General features: G+C 35.8%; 1 protein-coding gene across 1 annotated transcript in view; it reads left to right on the plus strand.

The window, feature by feature from the left end:
- Positions 1–19,326, plus strand: part of MEIKIN (meiotic kinetochore factor) — a 153,181-nt gene that overhangs the window by 123,204 nt on the left and 10,651 nt on the right. The window contains exon 14 of the mRNA XM_027849027.1: positions 6,101–6,200. Within this exon, the coding sequence (XP_027704828.1) occupies positions 6,101–6,200 (100 nt within the window). The remainder of the gene's footprint in view (positions 1–6,100; positions 6,201–19,326) is intronic.

Genomic DNA, 19,326 nt, shown 5'->3' on the forward strand with positions numbered 1-19,326 from the left:
TGGATAGCCTCATTTTTATGAAAGAGACACTGCAGCAAAGTTGTCCATTAAGCTAGTTTTCTGTAAAGTGAATTACAATTTTCCTACTAAATTCCACAATCAAATTAGAGATGATGTCCCATTTTTTAAAATCCACAATAGAATAATTTAGAACTGTTTTATTTGAGGAAGGGGTGAAAATGAGCTATGTATTCTGAATATTTGTCAGTCATGACAATGCAAAAAAAAGTATTAGCCTACTTAGAAGAGTTCTTTAGTATGTCTTTTCTAAATGTTATATATTTTTGGGCATCTAGTCCTGTCTAGCTATCTATTCACCTTTCTCAAACCATAGTAATTTCTCCAATGATTAAAGAACTTCATATACAAAACTCATCTCCTTTGCTTTTGGCACAGGTATTTTGTAAACTCTTAACAACCATAGTGTAACATTCTACTTTGCCAATAGGTGGTTTCATTCAAACAATAGTTGCTTGCCTCCTTTGCTTCTTTTGGTGATCTAAAATGAAATGTGTCCTATCACTTGTTTAATTTCAAAATTTCATAAATTAATTCAAAGAATATATTTTAGCATCACTTATTTCTATATTTCAAATTACCATTATACATCTAAGTTTAGCAATTGGGAAATATGGTGTATGACCCATTGCTTACAAAAGTTATATTCATATATGCCAAATAAATAAACTAAAAATACAATTTTTTACAAAGTAACTTCACAGTAAAATGTTTTGACATAAAGCAGAAAATTTATTTTCATCAACCTTCTTGTCTGACTGAACATTTAGTTCAGTTTCACGTTTCGTATTTTTTTATACATAGCAAATTACTTCCTATGTCCCTATTGCTAAGAAAAAAAGAATTGCTAATGAGCTCTCCAGTATCAGAGGCAGACTGTTTTGAGCCAAGTTTGAGACTGATCAAATGGTGATATTGCCATAAAATCTATTACTTTTTGTTTTAATATATAAAACTTTAAAAATTGATGATTAAAAAAATTTCTGGGAACAAGTTCTAATTGAAGTATTGTTTAAATTAAGACATTTAAATAAGATCCCCTTCTCTTAACCTGAGAATAAGTTCAAATTATGCTTAGATGATAAGCTATGTTAATTATGAAAAGGAAGAATGAAATCAGGTAAGTGACTACAAGTGGGTCTTGTAGATATCTCACAGTAAATGTTTCTTTAAAAAGTGATTCACTCTTTTCATGTGACTTACCTGGCAATGGCAAGTAAATATAATTAGATAATTTACATTTAATTGTAATCAACTGAATCAACTTGAGTTTCACTACAGAAGTTGAAATTCTCCAACAACTCTGCATGCAACTTCAAGAAATAAAAGACATTCCCAGAGGTGCTTAAATGGTCTGTCACTTACTATTCTAGTTCTGGTTGCCCAAATGAGATATATTCTGCCATTGGGTATGTGACCTGCGAGGAATAGCATATCCACAACCCTAGAAATTTGTTGTGGCTGTTCAATTGTTTCAGTCATGTCCCACTCTTCGTGACCCCACTTGGGGTTTTCTTGACAGAGATACTGGAGTGGTTTGCCATTTCCTTCTCCAGCTCATTTCACAAATGAGGAACAGAATTTTTTTTTTTTTTGCTTTTTTGGTGAGGCAATCGGGGTTAAGTGGCTTGCCCAGGGTCACATAGCTAGCAAGTGTTTGAGGCCAGATTTGAGCTCAGGAATATAGTCTTCCTGACTCAGACACTGCACCACATAACTGCAACCCTAGAGTTTAGACCAGTTCTAAGATCTAATTCAAACTCAAGTCCAACTCTATGAATGTACAATTGACTTTAGAAGTTCACAGTGGAGAACTGTAATGGTTTGTATATAGTACATACTTAATTAAATGTTTGTTGAATTGAAGGCATATTAGATTAGACTGAAAAATATATCTACATCAGTTTTCCATTTCAATTCAGCCTACACAGGAGCATTCTGGATTAAACAAGTACACAGGTAGTACTGTATGTCTGTTCTGTTTGATAAACTGAAGGAAGGGCTGTTCAAATTGGGAAATTTCCCAAACTATGTGTGAGTACAGATATCCTGCTGTCCATTGCTATCCAGGCCTGTGCTTCTAGCCTAAAATTTAGGGGTTCAGACTAACTTTTGACCCTCAACAAATTTGTATTTGTTGGCAGATGTCAAGACAGTCCAGTGTCACTTTGAATCACCAGTACCACATCATATCCCACATTGGCCATTTGTGAGATGATCTGATTCATGCCATCATGGTGTCACTTGGATCATTCAGCTTACTCCTTGGGATGCATACCTTGGGAAGCTTCTTAGCCAAGCCTACCATATTTAACAAACCACAATACTTCAGAGGACATTTTATAAGAAAGAGCATTTAATTAAATGGAACAAATAGCAGTAAAACTTTGGCAGTCTGGAGCCATCTGGGGATTCAGTTTTCTGTATGAGAGAGTGTTACAGGCAGCCAAGGGTTGTCCATTAAAGCAGCAAAACTTTTTAACCATTTTTGATAAAAAAAAAATTTCTAAAACATTAAATATGTTCTATTCATTAGAATTTAAGCACTTTATTCATATGGTAGTCATAATGAACATTCATTATTGTCTTGTGCTGTACTGCAATGATGTCCTCAAAATTTAAAGCTGTTGCTCTAAATCACTATTTATTAGAGAAATGCAAATCGAAACAATTCTGAGGTACCATATCACACCTATCAGATTGAATAACATGACAAAACAGGAAAATGATAAATTTTGGAGAAGATGTGGGAAAATTGGAACACTAATGTATTGTTGGTGGAGTTGTGAACTGATCCAACCATTTTGGAGAGCAATTTGGAACTATGCCCAAAGAGCTATAAAAATGTGCATACCTTTTGACCCGGCAATACCACTTCTGGGGCTATATCCCAAAGAGATCATAAAAATGGGAAAATGACCCACATGTACAAAAATATTTGTAGCAGCTCTTTCTGTGGTGGCAAAGAATTAGAAATTGAGGGGATGTCCATCAATTGGAGAATGGCTAAACAAGTTGTGGTATATGAATGTAATGGAATACTATTGTGCTATAAGAAATCATGAACAGGGAAAAGGGTGAGTCCATAGATAAAGTTAATTTAATGAGATCAGAGATACTGATCACACCTCTCCATCATCCTGTGAGACTCATTGTGTTACACTGAAACAGAAAAGGAGTTAGGGGACATCTCTCTTACTTGTCCCTGCCTCAGAGCACATAGCTCCCCTTCTAAGGGGTACTTGTAATATCCATGGAGTGATCTCATAGACAAGCATGGGTAGGCTGGGAGGAAGGGAAGGATTTTCCTAAGAGCATCTGGTAGTTGTAGCTGTGAGTAACCAGATAGTGATTAGGTTATAACTGTCTTGAGTGGTAGAAAGTTGTCAAGGCATGTGGTTGGTAGCTTGCACAATGAAGGGAAGAGGTTAGAATGGAGAAAGGATGGAAGGTAAGAGAATGTGTAGTTGTTAGAGATATACCCCATGACTGGCCATTTTAAAGAATATGGGATGCCACCATTCATCGCCCCCCCCCCCCCAGTTGGTTTATCACACACTGCTTGAGGTCAGGCCATGGACCACCAGGGGGCCTAAGCCAGTCAGTCAACAGTCAATTAAACAAGCATTTATTAAGTGCCTACTAAGTTCCTTAGACTAGTCTAAGCACTGTGGATACAAATATAAGTACAATGGCAATCCCTACACTCAAGGAGCTAACATTCTAGAGTGTGAAGGCAATACGTAAAGGGGAGCCAAAAATGGTTGAGGGGAAAAGCACATTCCTAGATGGCAGCATGGAGAATACATGTGGAGAATAAGAAATGGCTAGTCTGGAGTCCATCCCAAAAATGGAGTTTTCAGAAAGAACTCACCAGTAGGAGGAGAGCCAGGAAGTAGGTCAGGCAAAGTGGCCAAGTCCAGAGAATGATGATCTAGGGCATTTTTCCAAAGTGGAGAACTAAACAATAGGAGAAAGGGGAGGACTGCTAGAGTAGATTCAGGAGGCAGCTGAGGCATAGAGGTTTGGTCCAGAGAATGATGTATGGCTGGATTAGAGTGTTCCTCAAAATGGAAATTTGGTGAACAATTAACCAATAAGAGAAGGGGCCCTCAAGAGTCTTTGGAGATTACTGGTGTAACACTATGGTGTGTGAGAGTTGGCCACAGAGGGATAGCAGTTAACAAAACTGTATTTCTACTCATAAGAAAAGGAGAATAGATGCCAATAGGGAGTGTAGTCTGCCGCCTCCATTGCCTGTAATCCTTGAGTAGCATAGAGTGGGAGTAGGGGAATAGGGGAGAGGGTTCTACACATACACCACATAACAATGCCATAGTATCGATTCTCCCATCCCTCAGGACTCAAAACTTAAATAAAGTTTTAGGCAAAGAGCTTATGTGACACTAAAGGAAGATTGCCTCATCATTTATAGATGAAGATAGCCGTATATTTGGGAAGAGTGAAAAGAAGATATTTTCTAGATTTTTTTTTGTTTAGGCATTTGGGGTTAAGTGACTTGCCCAAGGTTACACAGCTAGCATGTGTCAAGTGTTTGGTCTGAGGCCACATTTGAACTCAGGTCCTCCTGACTTCAGGGCCGCTGCTCTATCCACTGTACCACCTAGCTGCCCCTGAGGGTGTTTTCTAAATTACCTAATAAGTAGTAGGGAGTAAGAGTAAGGGATTTTTTTTTTTTTTGGTGAGGCAATTGGGATTAAGTGACTTGCCCAGAGTCACACAGCTAGTGAGTGTTATGTGTCTGAGGCTGGATTTGAACTCAGGTCCTCCTAATTCTAGGGCCTGTGCTCTATCCACTGTGCCACCTAGCTAACCCAGTTAAAGGGAATTTAACTCTGTGCAGTTAGTGTTAGAGGCTGAGGGAGGGTGAGGTAATGCCTAGCGTTATAATATACATACTGAGGCCATGTCAGTTAAACTGGTTTTCATTGACTCACAAACACATAATAGAATTTAAACAAACTTTGGTAATGATTACTTTGTTGCACTTGTGCTTATATGGCAGAGACCTAGGTAAAGTTGCAAAGTGGATGTTTCTTGTCCTTAGGGCTATCTCATCTATCCTTTTGCATACTTCAGATACTTAAGTGGAAGTCAAAATCTTTATTCTGCTTTTGGCTAACACACTTCACACTTTAAAAAAAAAAAACAAAAAACAACCTACCACATTTGCATTTCATTTGAGTGCTTTAGAATTTAGATTCCATACCCCTCCCCAAAAAGAGCTTCCATTTCCTCTATAGTAATTTCAGCTACACTTTAGGAAAGCAATTTCATATAAAATAATTTAGACTGAGATGTGAATAACTAACAGATAAACTTAGATAAAACTATAATGTAAATGGAACATTTAACACAAGCAGATTTCCAAGTGATAAAATACATTTGAGACCTGTTTCTGAACAAGAGAACCCTTCCTGAATAGTTCTTGAGTATATTGGAAAGAGTGTTAGGTTCAAATCAAGGGAAAAAAATCTGGATTTGAATCCTAAAGATGATGTTTATGAGCTGTGTGACTATGTTTAAGCCACTTGATTTCTCTGCTTCTGTTTCCTTTTCTATTAAGTATTTTTTTTTAAATACTGCCTTAGCTCACAAAGTTTATGAGATAATAGATGTATAGGGCTTTGTAAATCTGAAACGTTCCACAAGTGTCAGCCGTTCTTTAGGATCACTCCCACCATGTTCTCACACCATTCCCCAATACACACGTGCATACCAGGAGACAAAAGATCAGAAACCTGACTCCCTGGTAGTGAAAAGTTATCCATTGTAGGTATAAAAGTTCTCTGGGGCATGCGATTTAACATTCAAGGGATTATTTTCCCCCAGATAGGGAGTTGCCTGTTCATTTGAACAGAAAATGGAGATCAAAAGTCTCCAGTATTTGATTCTGAGTAGAATTTATATTATAACCACATTAAACCATTAATTTTCTCTGTCTCTAGTTTGTTTATCTCAAACTGTGACTTGGGAAGATTATATATTTTGTAGCAGAACTAAAGCAACTTGAAGAAATAAGGCATCTGAGATAAACCATGTTTATGTTTTTCTTTTTCAGGTTTCATGTATTACATCTGAAGTGTGCTGTATTGTTAAAGCATCACCAAGAATCAGATGGATGAAGATGCCGTGTTGCCCTTCCAAAAGAGTGTCTAAAGGTAATGGAATCTAGGCAGAATACCCTTTTTAAATAGTATGTTTTTCATGATAAACAAAGATGAGTCAAACTTGTTTCCTTGTGGACATAATTACCTTCATCAGATAGATATGCACAGCACCTTGCTAAGTGCTTGGGAGATACAAAGATAATGAAGGTATAATCTTAATCCTTATAACCTAATAGATATATTACATACACAAATAACTCTAATACAGAATAGGCTGTGATAAATGTATAAAAGAAATAAAAATTACAATTTATGTAAGGGCCAAAGAGGGAAAATAATTACTGATGGTGGAGAGAAGGAAGATAGGAAATCAGTGTGTGTGTGTGTGTGTGTGTGTGTTTGTATGAAGGGAGGGGTTGCAATTAGGAGGAGGTGATCTTTGACCCAGCTTTTGAAATATGGGTATCCCTTCAACATTTGATGATGAAAGGGATGATGCTTCAGGCATTTGAATGTTGTAAGTAAACACATGGAGAAGGCAGAACAAAAGATGGGTACAGGAGTTAGTGAATGGGCCATCTTGGCTGAAATGTATTGTGCCACTCTCATCACTTGAGCAATGCCATATCCATAAAATAGTGCTATACTGAATCAGTTGATGAAAGCCATTAGAGTGTTTGTCACCACTGAGATAGATGTCAGTCAGATCATTTCTTACTGGGAAGGGGCCCTTCAGCCAGAATTGGTGATTTTAGATAGAAAGATTATGATATCAACAAGCACAGGCATTATTATTCCTTATGAAAATCATTACACATCTCTTGATTTAACTCAAACAAACAAAAAATCTAAATAGCAACCAGCAGTCCATCATCTAGCTCAAGAAACTTTTAGTGTATGTTTTAATGCATTGATTTTGAAAGTCCTTGGAGGATGGGATACTTGCAATGAACCTATGCTGTCAAAATTAAAATTAGGGAAAGTATTGTCAAATGATATACATGTTGATGGTCTATGATACTGTATAATGAAGCAAAGGCATTTCTAATGAACATAGTGCTTTGAGGTGTAGGGTGTGAATTAATTATAAAAGCCAGGTGGCACAGACATCTTCTTGAGTTCAAGTCTAGCCTCAGACATTTACCAGCTTTGTGACCCTGGGCAAGACAGATGACCCTGTTTACCTCAATCACCTCATCTATAAAATGAGCCAGAGAAGGAAATGGCAGACCACTCCAGTATCTTTGCCAAAAAATTTCCAAATGGGGTCACAAAGAGTCAGACATGTTTGAAATGATTGGATAACAATAACATTAATTATACAAATGAGTCAGTGTGTAATTGTATTGAGTGTGAAGCCAAAAAAAAAAGATAATTGTTATTCCTTATTGTATTTCTTATTATATTTTGTGGTATTTTTATATTTTTCTCATTAGATATTTCTAAAATTAGACTAAAAATACCAATGATATTTTATTGCTTAACAACATTGAAAAAAACTCCTTGATTTACTACCATTTTAGTTAATGTCTTTTCTAAAAATCTCCTTGTGTGTTACCGACAAATTACAATTTACTTAGGCCTTTATCATTGTTGTATACCTATATGTTGCTTTGTTTTTCAAATGTTTACTGAAGTAAGACTGAAAAGAGAAGTGGGACAAGCTAAGAAGTTTAGAACTAATCAGTGGGCAATAGGGAGCTATTGAAGGGCTTCAGGTAGGGGAATAACATGATTGGATCTTTTTTGTGTTTTTGTTTTTTTTTAAGTTAATAAAAATCTGTTTTCTGTCTTTCTACTTCCTGTTCAAAGTGGGGAGGGGGAGAAAGCAAAAGAAAATTCTCATAACAAACATATGCAGAGTTAAGCAAAACAAATTCCCCTATTAGCTACTTTGAAAAAATATTCCTCAGTCTGTATGCTAAATGCATCAACTCTGTTAGGAGATGGGTAGCATGTTTCATCATGGGTCCATTGGAATCATGGTTGGTTGTTGATATGTTCAGATTTCTTAAGACTTTCAAAGTTGTTTGTCTTTGCAGTGTATTCATTATACAAATTGTTCTTATTCTGCTTGCTTCTCTCTGTATCAGTTCATATAAGGATAAGTTCATATAAGGTTTTTGAAACCATCTCCTTACATCATTTCTTACAGCACAATAGTATTCCATGACATTCATGTGCCATAATTTATACAGACATTTTACAGTTGGTAGATTTTCTGAGATGTGGTTATTCAAATCCTTTGAGATTTGATGATTAGATTGCTTGAGTTCAGGAGTTCTGATTGTTTCTATGATTTGTTCTTTGACCCATTCATTCTTTAAGATTAGATTATTTAGTTTCCAATTAATTATTAATATATAATTCAAAGGCCTTTTATTGAATATAATTTTTATTGCTTTATGGTCCCAAAAGAGTGCATTTAATATTTCTTCTTTTCTGCATTTGTTTGTAAGATTTTTATGCTCTAACATATAATCAGTTTTTGTGAAGGTGCAATGCACAGCTGAGAAAAAAGGTATGTTCCTTTCTATTTTTTCTATTCCCTCCAGAAGTCTAGCATATCTAACCTTTCTAAAATTCTATTCATCTCCTTGACTTCTTTTTTATTTTATTGGTTAGATTTATCTAGTTCTGAGAAGGGAAAGTTGAGGTCCCCTACTGGTATAGTATTACTGTCTATTTCCTCCTATAACTCATTTAACTTTTCCTTCAAGAATTTGAATGTGATGCCATTTGGTGAATATATGTTACATATTGATATTGATTCATTATCTATGGTGCCTTTTAGCAAACCGTATTTTCCCTTTTTTAATTAGGTCTGTTTTGCTTTTACTTTGTCTGAGATTATAATAGCTACCTCTGCCTTTTTTACACAAGCATAATAGATTCTGCTGTAGCCCTTTATTTAACTCTCTGTGTGTCTTCTGTTTCAAGTATATTTCTTGTAAACCTTATATTGTTGGATTCCTATTTCTAATCCATTCTGATATTGTCTTTTATTTTATGGGTGAATTTTATGAGGCAGCTAAGTGGAGCCCACTATGCCCCTCTGTCTAAGTAGACTCTTAACTATCCTAATGATTATATTGTTCTTAGGGGTTACATGTATCATCTTCCCATTTGAGACTGAATCTCCCTATCTCAGCTGAGCAAGAAATAGAGTGGTTACTCACAAGTTCAATTTCAATACTAATTGGTGTAGAAGATTTAACCTGCTTCACTTTTCTAATCTAGGCCCTTTTGTACCCTTCTGGTGGCCCTCCAGTCCTAGCTTTCCATATTGGTGCCAGACTCAGTGTCGACATCTAATTGATTTGAGCCCTGTTGCAGCTCAGAACTCTTGAACTCAAGCAATCTATCAGTCTCAGCCTCCCCAGAAATGGGGACTACAGGCATGTACAACCACACCAGGGCTTGTATATGAATTTTTCCATCCTTTAACCCATTCAGGTGAAAGTGAAGTCCATGCATTACCCAATTCTTCCACCCTTTATTCCTTGCTTGTATAGTCTTCTACTTGTACACTTTGATTATGTGAGATCCTTCCTCTTTCTTTTCCCCTAGTGTATTCCTTTTCTCTTCCCTTCCCTTTCTTATTTTAAGGCCATCAAAACATAATAAATCCATTCCCAGACCTCCCATCTTGACTCCCTTTGTGACCTTTGATGATATTAGGGCTTTGAGGGGACTTTTGTATTATCTTCCCCCATTGGAATTTAAACACTTCATCCTTTTTTGGTCCCTTATGATTTGCTAGATTATATTTAACCTTTTTATGATTTATGTTTGTATTTTAGAGTTTCTATATGCCTCTTATCTTTTCGTGAGGAAGTTCTCTATTTCATTAAAGATCTATTTTTTCTCCCTGTTGGATTATACCCAGTTTTTCTGGTTAAATTATTCTTAGTCAGAAGCCTATATTTTTGCCTTTTATAATATCAAATTTTAAGCTTTTCATTCCTTTTTAGTTGTAGCTGGTAAATTTGGGGTGATTGTGCCTGTAATATCTTGGTACTTGAATTCTGTCCTTCTAGTTGCTTACAGTATTTTTTTCTTTGACCTGGAAGCTCAAGATTTTGACTCTCATGTTCCTATGATGGGATTATTTCTATTTTTACTTTGCTCTATTAGTCTTGTATATCTGAAAGTTTTCTTTTGATTTATTGAAATATGATGCTAAGTGATGGTATAATATAATGACCTATGGCTTTCTGGTAGTACAATGTAAATTTTTTCTCCTTGATTTATTTTCCAGATCAGTTGTTTCTGATATGAGATACCTCCTATTGTTTCAGTCTTTTGACTTTGTTTTAACATTTCTTGTTGTCTCATGTAGTCATTAACTTCTGAATGGTCTAGTCTAATTTTCAAGAAGTTTCTCGCTTGGGTAAGATTTTGTATCTCTTGTGCTAAACTGTTAATTCTCTTCCCAATTCTTTCCTCCATAACTTTGATTTCTTTTCCAAATTCTTTACCCTAATGCTCTCTTTTCATTTACAAAATAATAATTAACTCCTTTAAAAAAAAAAAACTTGCCTTCATTTCTTCCAGGAATCCTAGTTGAACCTAGGCCCAAGCTATGTTTTTCTTTTGAGACTTTGCAAGTGTTGTGGATCTCCAGACGAATTCAAATTGGAGACCTGCAAGCTTTCAGTATTCACAAAGTGGTCTAATAAGGGAAAAGTATGATCACTGCCTTCCTTATCTGAGTTTTACAAGCTCTTCGCTTGGATTTACATCACAACTACAGGCTTTCTTCTGCATGAAGTCCCAGTAGACTGCTACAGTACTGAACTATCAGCTAGCTGAAGGTTCTGCAGGTTCAGATTGACAGAACTGCAGTATACCCTTGGTCTGAGCCTCTTGTCCTGGTAACCTAGTTCTGGTGTATAAGCAACAGAGCTGTTATTTGGTACCTATTTCTGTTCCCTGTTTCAACTCAGCCCTTTCTGTGCTAGATCTTCTGGGACTTCATCTTGCCCTTCTGCACAGCCCCAGGCCCAAGTTTAGTCTCAGAACTATAAGGCTCCACATAGCACCCTACTGGCTCTATCAGTAGGGTAGGCAGATATTTATTTTCTTATGCCCACCTGGCTGGAAAAATGATTCAATGATTTCCCAGTAAGGAATTGGTCTGGTTATTTTCTAAGTCTTTGTGTAGTATTTATGGAGGGGAGCTAGATTGTACTGCTTCATCGTCACCATCTTCACTGAACCTTCAATCAGATCTTTATGTAAGAAAAATGAATCTGGCATGTATTTGTAGAATAAATTGAAGAGAAGCAGAGCTTGAAGGTGGAAGGCTTGTTAAGGATCTATTGCAAGAATTTATATAGGTGCAAATGAGGCCATCTGCTTGTGTGGTAACAGTGGAAATAAGACTTTAGAGAATCAACAGGGCTCGGCGGCATTGAATATTGGATGGGCAAGAGAGAGAACAATCAAAGACAATATCAAAGCTTCCAAACATGGCTGTTTGAGTGAATGGTGGTCTCACTGAAAGAAATATGGAAGTCCAAAGGAAGAGCAAATTCTGAGAGAGACAGTAAGAACAGTTTAGGGTACCATCAGGACATCTATAGCAATATCTGGTAGATTACTGAAGATGCAGGTCTGGATATTGGGACAGAAGATGAGAATAGAGATACAGATTTAGGAGTCAACCACGTAGAAGTAGAATTTTGTGGAAGGGAGGGATAAGGTAGAAAGGAGTGAGGCAAAGACATAAGAATGTCTCTTTATAAACCATGCCTTGAAATATGCTATGTTTACCAAACACTGTGGGAAAATACAAAATTATATTGGGTTGAAGATTAGAATAAAATTGTTTTGAGAAAACAAATAGTAAGACAGTTTTTAATATTCAGCTTTTGAAAAATAACTCACTGAAATGAATAAAAGAATTAATGGTTTAATTTTTTAAATCATTTGGCAAGCACTCGTTAATATCTATAGAAAATTTATCCTTGCTTCATTTTTATAACAATTTTCTTTGAAAGGTTTGGAGATAGATCTATCATTTGTACCCAGAATTTCCATTACCCTGTATCAGTTTTATAAATTCCTCTGTAAGATCATGTGAGTCAGTCACCAATAAAGTAATTGAAATCCAGTGTAGCAGATCTAAGAATAAACAGCCTTTGTTTTATTTTCCAAGTGCTGAGTTAATAAAGTTGTGTTTGTTCTGACCATTTTTTAAGGTTACTAACACAGTATTACATCATATTATAGGTTCTGCCAACAAGAAGGCAGACATTTTTACAAATAGTACCTACCTAATAAGAATTTTCCACCAGTGACACTATTTTAGTCATTAAATAGGTATTATATCATTGTTATCTTAAACTTTTTATGTGCATAACACAGTTCATCTTCTGTATCCACCAAACAGCTAGGTCCCACACTTCATAGGAAAGCCATATAATGTAAGAGAAAGAGCCCTGGACCTGAAATCAGGAAAGATCTGGGTTTAGTCAGATCTTGCCTCTGACATTTTAGTTGCCTCTGACCCACTCCCTCATATGGGCTTGGTGGTCCCCTGAAAGTCAGTCCCATGATGTAAGGCTAGAGATATTTGACTCCTGATTGGCTGAGAGACTTCTGAGAGTGAGGAATGGAGGTGGAGAGGTAGGTCAAGAGGAGGCAAGACTGTAGATTTTAAATAGCAAAGGCATTTATACACCCCAAGAACTGTAGGCATATGGGGAAAAGCCAATGCCCTCCAAAAGACTGCTGAGAGTAGACAATGTGATAATTCTCTTCCCAGTTGAACTGAGATTTCATTTCCCAAAAATCTCTCAGCCAATTAGGATTTTCATCTCTCTACCCTTATAGAACATCATAGGACTGTCCTTCAGTGATCCAACAAGCTTTGCTGGGGGTGGGGCTAGAGTTGTGTGACCACAGACAAGTGACTTACCCCTCGCCCCCACATCCTAAATTTTTTCCATTTGTAAAAGGAAGACAATACTTTTAACATCTACCTCAGGGGTGATGTTAAAATAAAATGAGATAATATGAAGTACTTCATAAACAATGTTCTTAGGAATATCAGTTATTATTTATTTCCCTATTTCAATAAATTATATTGTCATTTTCCCAGACGTTAGTGTTTAAAACCTTGAAGTCATCTTTGATTTCTCTTTGCCTTGAAGTCCATACCTAAACAGTTACCAGTTTCTATTGACTTCTTTTATAGTCTTTCCTTTATACTGTCTCATCCTTCGCTATTACTCTGCTACCACCTGAGGCTAGTCCTTTATTACCTCACCTCAATAGCCTCCATTCTCATCTTCGTATAATCCATTGTACATGCCTTTGCCATATTAATCTCAGCAAACCACTGTAGTTACCCTGTTATTCTCTTTCTCCAGTATATACATTGAAATCCTGTTGTATGCAGCATTAAGTTCAAACACCTTGGCTTGTCATTCAAGGTCTTCAACCATCTGGTTACACCCTGTCATTAAAACCTTATTACTCATGTTCTTCCCTGTAAAAATACTTTGTTCCACAGCCCAATGAGTCCCTACATAAACTATTCACATTCTCCTTTATTCTGCTTCCTGTAATACTTTCCCTTTGGTCTCTACTTATCCAAATCCTACTTATCTTTCCAAGACCCACCTAGAATCCTTCCTCTTCCATCAACCTTTCTGTAAAAATTTCCCCATAGTGAACTTATCTTCCTGAATTACTTATTGCCTATATCACTATCACTTGACACTGAATTATTTATTGTCTTATATTAATCTTGTTTTAATGCATTAGAATGTTAACTTTTGCTTTGTTAAACTTTCTACCTGTGTTGGTGTCTGATTCCTCTAACTAGATTGGAAACTCCTAGATGGTAGAGATTATATAATTTACTTTTTGATGTCATACTTACTATTGTGCCATGCCCCATCATGTCTAGGTTGATGCTTTATCAGTGTAAGTACTTAGATATTTGCTGGATAAATGAATAAAAGTCTTTAGATTTTGAATGGCAATATATTGTGCTAATTTGATGAATGTACAAAAATAAAGCATATATGAAAAATTTTTTTATTCAGGAATCTAAATTGCCAAGACTGTGTGTTAGACTTTGAGAAATTCTCAAGAAGTAGTTTTCAATTAAAAGTATCTTTCATATTTCCAGTCAAATACTTAAGTTTCACCTTGAGCAAAGCAAGGTATTAGTAGTACTACTAGGGACCATGACGAGGTCTTTTTTTCCTGTTCAATGTTCTTCCCAAATTGTAGCCCCCGTAAATGAACGTAAGTACTCTAGATGTGTCCTGATCACAGGAATACAATGAAACTGTCATATCTCTCTTATCTTGGGTACTCTGCTTCTCTTAATGCATTCCAGCTTTTTGGCTTACCATGTTGCACTGTTGACTAATTGAGTTGGAAATCCACAAAAATATCAGATCTCATTCAGATGAATTACTGTCTAGCCATGCCTCTTCATCTTGTATCTATTAACTTTTTAAGCCAACTTAGTTCAGTGTTACAGCCCATAGAGATCTTTTTGAATCCTAACTTTACTAACTAGTGTATTGGCTATCCTTTGTTGTCATCTGCAAATTTTATAATCAGTTAACAAGTATTTATTAAGTACCTTCTCTGTCCCAAGCACTGTGCTGTGTACTAGGGAGACAAAGACAAAAAATGAGAAAGTCTGTGCCCTCAAAGAGTTTGCATCCTTTAAAGGGAGAATAGTATATATGATTATATATATTCATATATATGTGTCATATATAATATGAGAATATATAGGATAAATGCACATAAGATAAGGGCAAAATAAGTACAAGATAGTTAAATATGAGACAGTTAATAAGGGAGGACTTTAACATTTGTGTGCATCAGGAAAGGCAACATGTAGAAGGTGCTTGAGCTACATCTTGAAGGAAGCAAGTTATTCTCAGATCCCGGTGAGGAGTGAGTATATTCCTGGCATGGGGGACAGCCAGTGCAAAAGTATGGAGACAGAAGATGGAGTGTCATGTATGACAAATGTAGAGAATGTCAATTTGGCTAGATTCCATAAGATGAGAAGGTGAATAATGTATAATGAAGATGGAAAGATATGTTGGAAGCCAAATTTATATTTTATCCAAGAGGCAACAGGAACTACTGGAGTTCAATGAGTGTGAACACTGGAGTAATATGGGTAGATCTACACTTAAGGAAAATAACTTTTTCAGCTTCGTGGAAGATAGGTTAGAATGGAGAGATTTTTGAGGCAAAGACATTAATTAGGAGACCATTGCTATAGTTTAGGACAGAGACAATGAGGGCCTAATTTAAGGAGATAACTTTTCAAGTAGAAAGAGGGGATCAGATGCAAGAGGTTAGGTGGTACAAATGATCATTTTTGCCTTTATAGCCTTCAGTTTCCTCAGTTGTAGAACAGGAATAATTAAATCTGCAGTATCTATTTCACAGTGTTGTTGTGTAGATCAAATTAGGTTATATATGTAATGAGTTTCACAAATCTTAAAGCACAATATAAGTATCAGCTATTATTATTAGATAACTGGCTAGTGGTGTTATATCTAAATTCAGTAACTGCATGGTTCATTAATGGAATAATTTTCCTTTTAGAGAAGAATTGTTTGTCCTTTTCAGTATTTTATATAAAGGTCTTGCCTCCAAAATAAAAAATATTAAGTAGCATAGGACCAAAGAGAAATCCCTGAGGCACTCCACTGTAAACTTCCAAGTTGATATCAAATCATTTAGGACTATTTTTTTGGGTCTCTCCAGTCAATCACTTCCAAACTTACCAAATTGTTCTATCATCTAGCTCAAATTCCTCCATCTTTTTCTTCCATTCTATTACATTTTCTCAGTCATCCTCTCTCATGTAATAACATGAGAGACTTTGTCCAAATGCTTTGATAAAATCTAGGTAAACTCTATTTCTCTTGTAATACTGTCAATAAAAAGGAAATAACTTTAGTTTTGCATGATTTGCATTTGATGAAACCATGCTGTTTCTATAATCACTGCTTCCTTTTCTCTAACCATCTTTTTAAAGATTTGTTACAGAATTTTGCAACAATCAAAATCAAGTTTACTTGCCAATTTTTTTCAGGCTCCATTCTCTTCCTTTCTTAAAAAAAAATAGGATATTTACACCATTTCAAGTACTACAGTACCTCTCTCATTCTTCACAATATTTCAAATTTTAATAAATAGTGACTCAGTTACCAAATCTACCAGTTTGGTTTTTTTTTTTTTCATTACTCAGGAATGTAGTTCATATGGTCCTGGTCCTTTGAATTCATTGAGAGAACTAGGCTTTCTTTACCCCTTTTTGTCTTTTCCTTACTAGTTATTTTTGTGCTGTCTTGTCCAGACCAAAGATTATTCTCCTTTGCAGAGAATACAAAAATAGGAAAAGCGTTTAGCAAATTTGCCTTTATTCTCCATGGAGTATCCACATCCCATCCATACCAATGTAGCATCCTATCCCTACTTTCCCCTAATGTTGCCTTTTTCACTAATAAAATTTAAAAACCTTTTTTGTTGTGCTTATCTTTCTTCACAAACCTCAGCTCATTTTGAGCTTTAGCAACTCTAACTCTATTCTTTATTTTAATTTTAATTTATTTTTAGTTTTCAACACTCACTTTTATAAGATTTTGAGCTCTAAATTTTTCTCCCTCTCTATTCTCCCTCCTCCCCAAGACAACATGCAATCTGATATAGGTTATACTTGTACAATCATATTAAATGTATTTCCACACTAGTCATGTTGTGAAAGAAGAATCAGAACCAAAGGGAAAAAACACAAGAAAAAGAAACAAAAAAAGAGAAAATAGTATGTTTGGATCTGCATTCAGACTCCATAGTTCTTTCTTTAGATGTGAATAGCATTTTCCATTATGAGTCCCTTAGAATTGTCTTAGATCATTGTATTGCTAAGAAGAGCTAAGTCTTTCAAAGTTGATCCTAGCACAATGCTGCTGTTGCTGTGTATGATGTTCTCCTGTTTCTGCTCACTTCGCTCAGCATCAGTCCATACAAGTTTTTCCAGGTTTTTCTGAAATCTTCCTGCTCATCATTTCTTATAGAACAATGGAATTCCATTACATTCATATACCACAACTTGTTCAACCGTTCTCTAATTGATGGGCATCCCCTTAATTTCTAATTCTTTGCCACCACAAAAAGAGCTACTATAAATGTCTTTGTACATGTGAGTCCTTTTCCCTCTTTTATGGTCTCTTTGGGATACAGACTTAGTAGTGGTATTGCTGGATCAAAGGGTATACACAGTTTTGTAGCCCTTTGGGCATAATTCCAAATTGCTTTCCTTAATTGTTTGTGTCAATTCACAACTCTACCAGCAATGCATTAGTGTTCTAATTTTCCCACGTCTTCTCCAACATTTATCGTTTTCCTTTTCTGTCATCTTAGCCAGTCTGATAGACGTGAGGTGGTACTTCAGTGTTGTCTTCATTTCCATCTCTCTCATCAATAGTGATTTAGAACATTTTGTCACATGAGTATAGGTAGTTTTAATTTCTTCATCTGAAAACTACCTGTTCATATCCTTTGACCATTTATCAATTGGGGAATGACTTGTATTCTTATAAATTTGACTCAATTCTCTATATATTTTCTAATTCTATTCTTGCAGGACCTTTTTCAGTTCATCATACATTATGTGCTCTCATTTCCTTCATCAATACATGTCTCTTTAAAATCTAAGTTGAATAATGACATCTTGATGCTTCCACATTATTCTCTTAGGAAGAACTGAGGTTGATCTGTGGTGAAAAAGAACAAGAGTCAGTAGACAATAAGGGCTCCAAGTCATTCAGCAATGTATCTCAAACCAAAATCTGAAATTCCAAAATCTCTATTCTTTCCTTAACCCATACCAAGTAGAGACTTTAAGATAATATTAGTAGTGGCTTTATAATAAACAATTTTATTTTACTCTAATAACAACAGGCATTTTTATTTTTATTTATTTATTTTTTAAAGGCAGTTGGGATTAAGGGACTTGCCCAGAGTCATACAGCTAGTGAGTGTTATGTGTCTGAGGTCGGATTTGAAAAGCCCTCCTGACTTCAGGGCCAGTGCTCTATCCACTGCGCCACCTAGATTCCCCAAAAGGTATTTTTATTAAGAACTTGCTATGTTCCAGGCATTGTGCTACATTCAGATGAGGAAAGACAGCACAAAAGGGAGCTGAGGATCAGGGGGGAAGGTAGTCAAAAGTAGAGCCAGGAGAAGCATAAAGGATGCACAGCCTGGGCCCTTCCTCTAAACGGAAGTTCTAGGAAGGGCTCGCCAATGAAAGAAGAGGGCTTATAGGGATGGAGGGATGGAGTGCCAGGGTGAGAAAGCCCCAGGCACTAATAGAGCTTCCAGGGTAAGAAGGCAGCTCAGGCATTATGGCCCTGTGAGAAAAATGAGAAGCAGAGCCAGGACAGGTATTGTGATTATTTTCTAAGAATTACATTGATCCATTCTGTCCTTGACCATCTGAAATATGTGGGGAATTTCAGTGTGCATTGCTACATAAAAATATACTGACTTGAAGTTTGATTCTTAAAGCTTAATTATGAATTTCTTATCACATCAGTATTTGGACATTTTCATTGCATCATCTCCACATACCACTGGATGGCACAACTCTACTTAGTGTTTATATTTAGGATCTTTACAAAGAAAGAGTTTGATTTCTTCATCAATGGTAGTAGTTCTTAACCCAAAATGAAAAAAAAAATCAGTATCAGTAATAATAGCTAGCATGTAACTTTCTCAGCCAGAGAAATTATAATGTCCTATAAAATGTAAGATGTCTCAAATAGTTATACCATGAATTTTTCTTGTTTCATTTTCAGACTTTGAATTTAACATGCCTTTTTAAAAATCAAGTAAAAACAAATAGAGTACTTAATTTTTTCCCCACTGACGGGTATTTTACTTTTGCTCCATTATTTTGCTCTAAACAGGAGGTGCATTCTTGTTAAAGTCAATTGGCTGTTCTATTTAGTGTGGGAATGTTACATCTCCATAGGCCAATTAGCAAAGCATACATTTTAAAGAGCCTAGCCCTAGGTTTAGGTTCTTTTCTATTACAACTCCATTGCCTCCATTTCTGAGGCAAATATCAAGCTACATATAAAATACTGAAAAGAGTAGACAATTATATGCTAGC

The sequence above is a fragment of the Vombatus ursinus genome, unplaced genomic scaffold, assembly GCF_900497805.2.
Source record: "Vombatus ursinus unplaced genomic scaffold, bare-nosed wombat genome assembly UNPS02007284.1, whole genome shotgun sequence".
NCBI lineage: Eukaryota > Metazoa > Chordata > Mammalia > Diprotodontia > Vombatidae > Vombatus > Vombatus ursinus.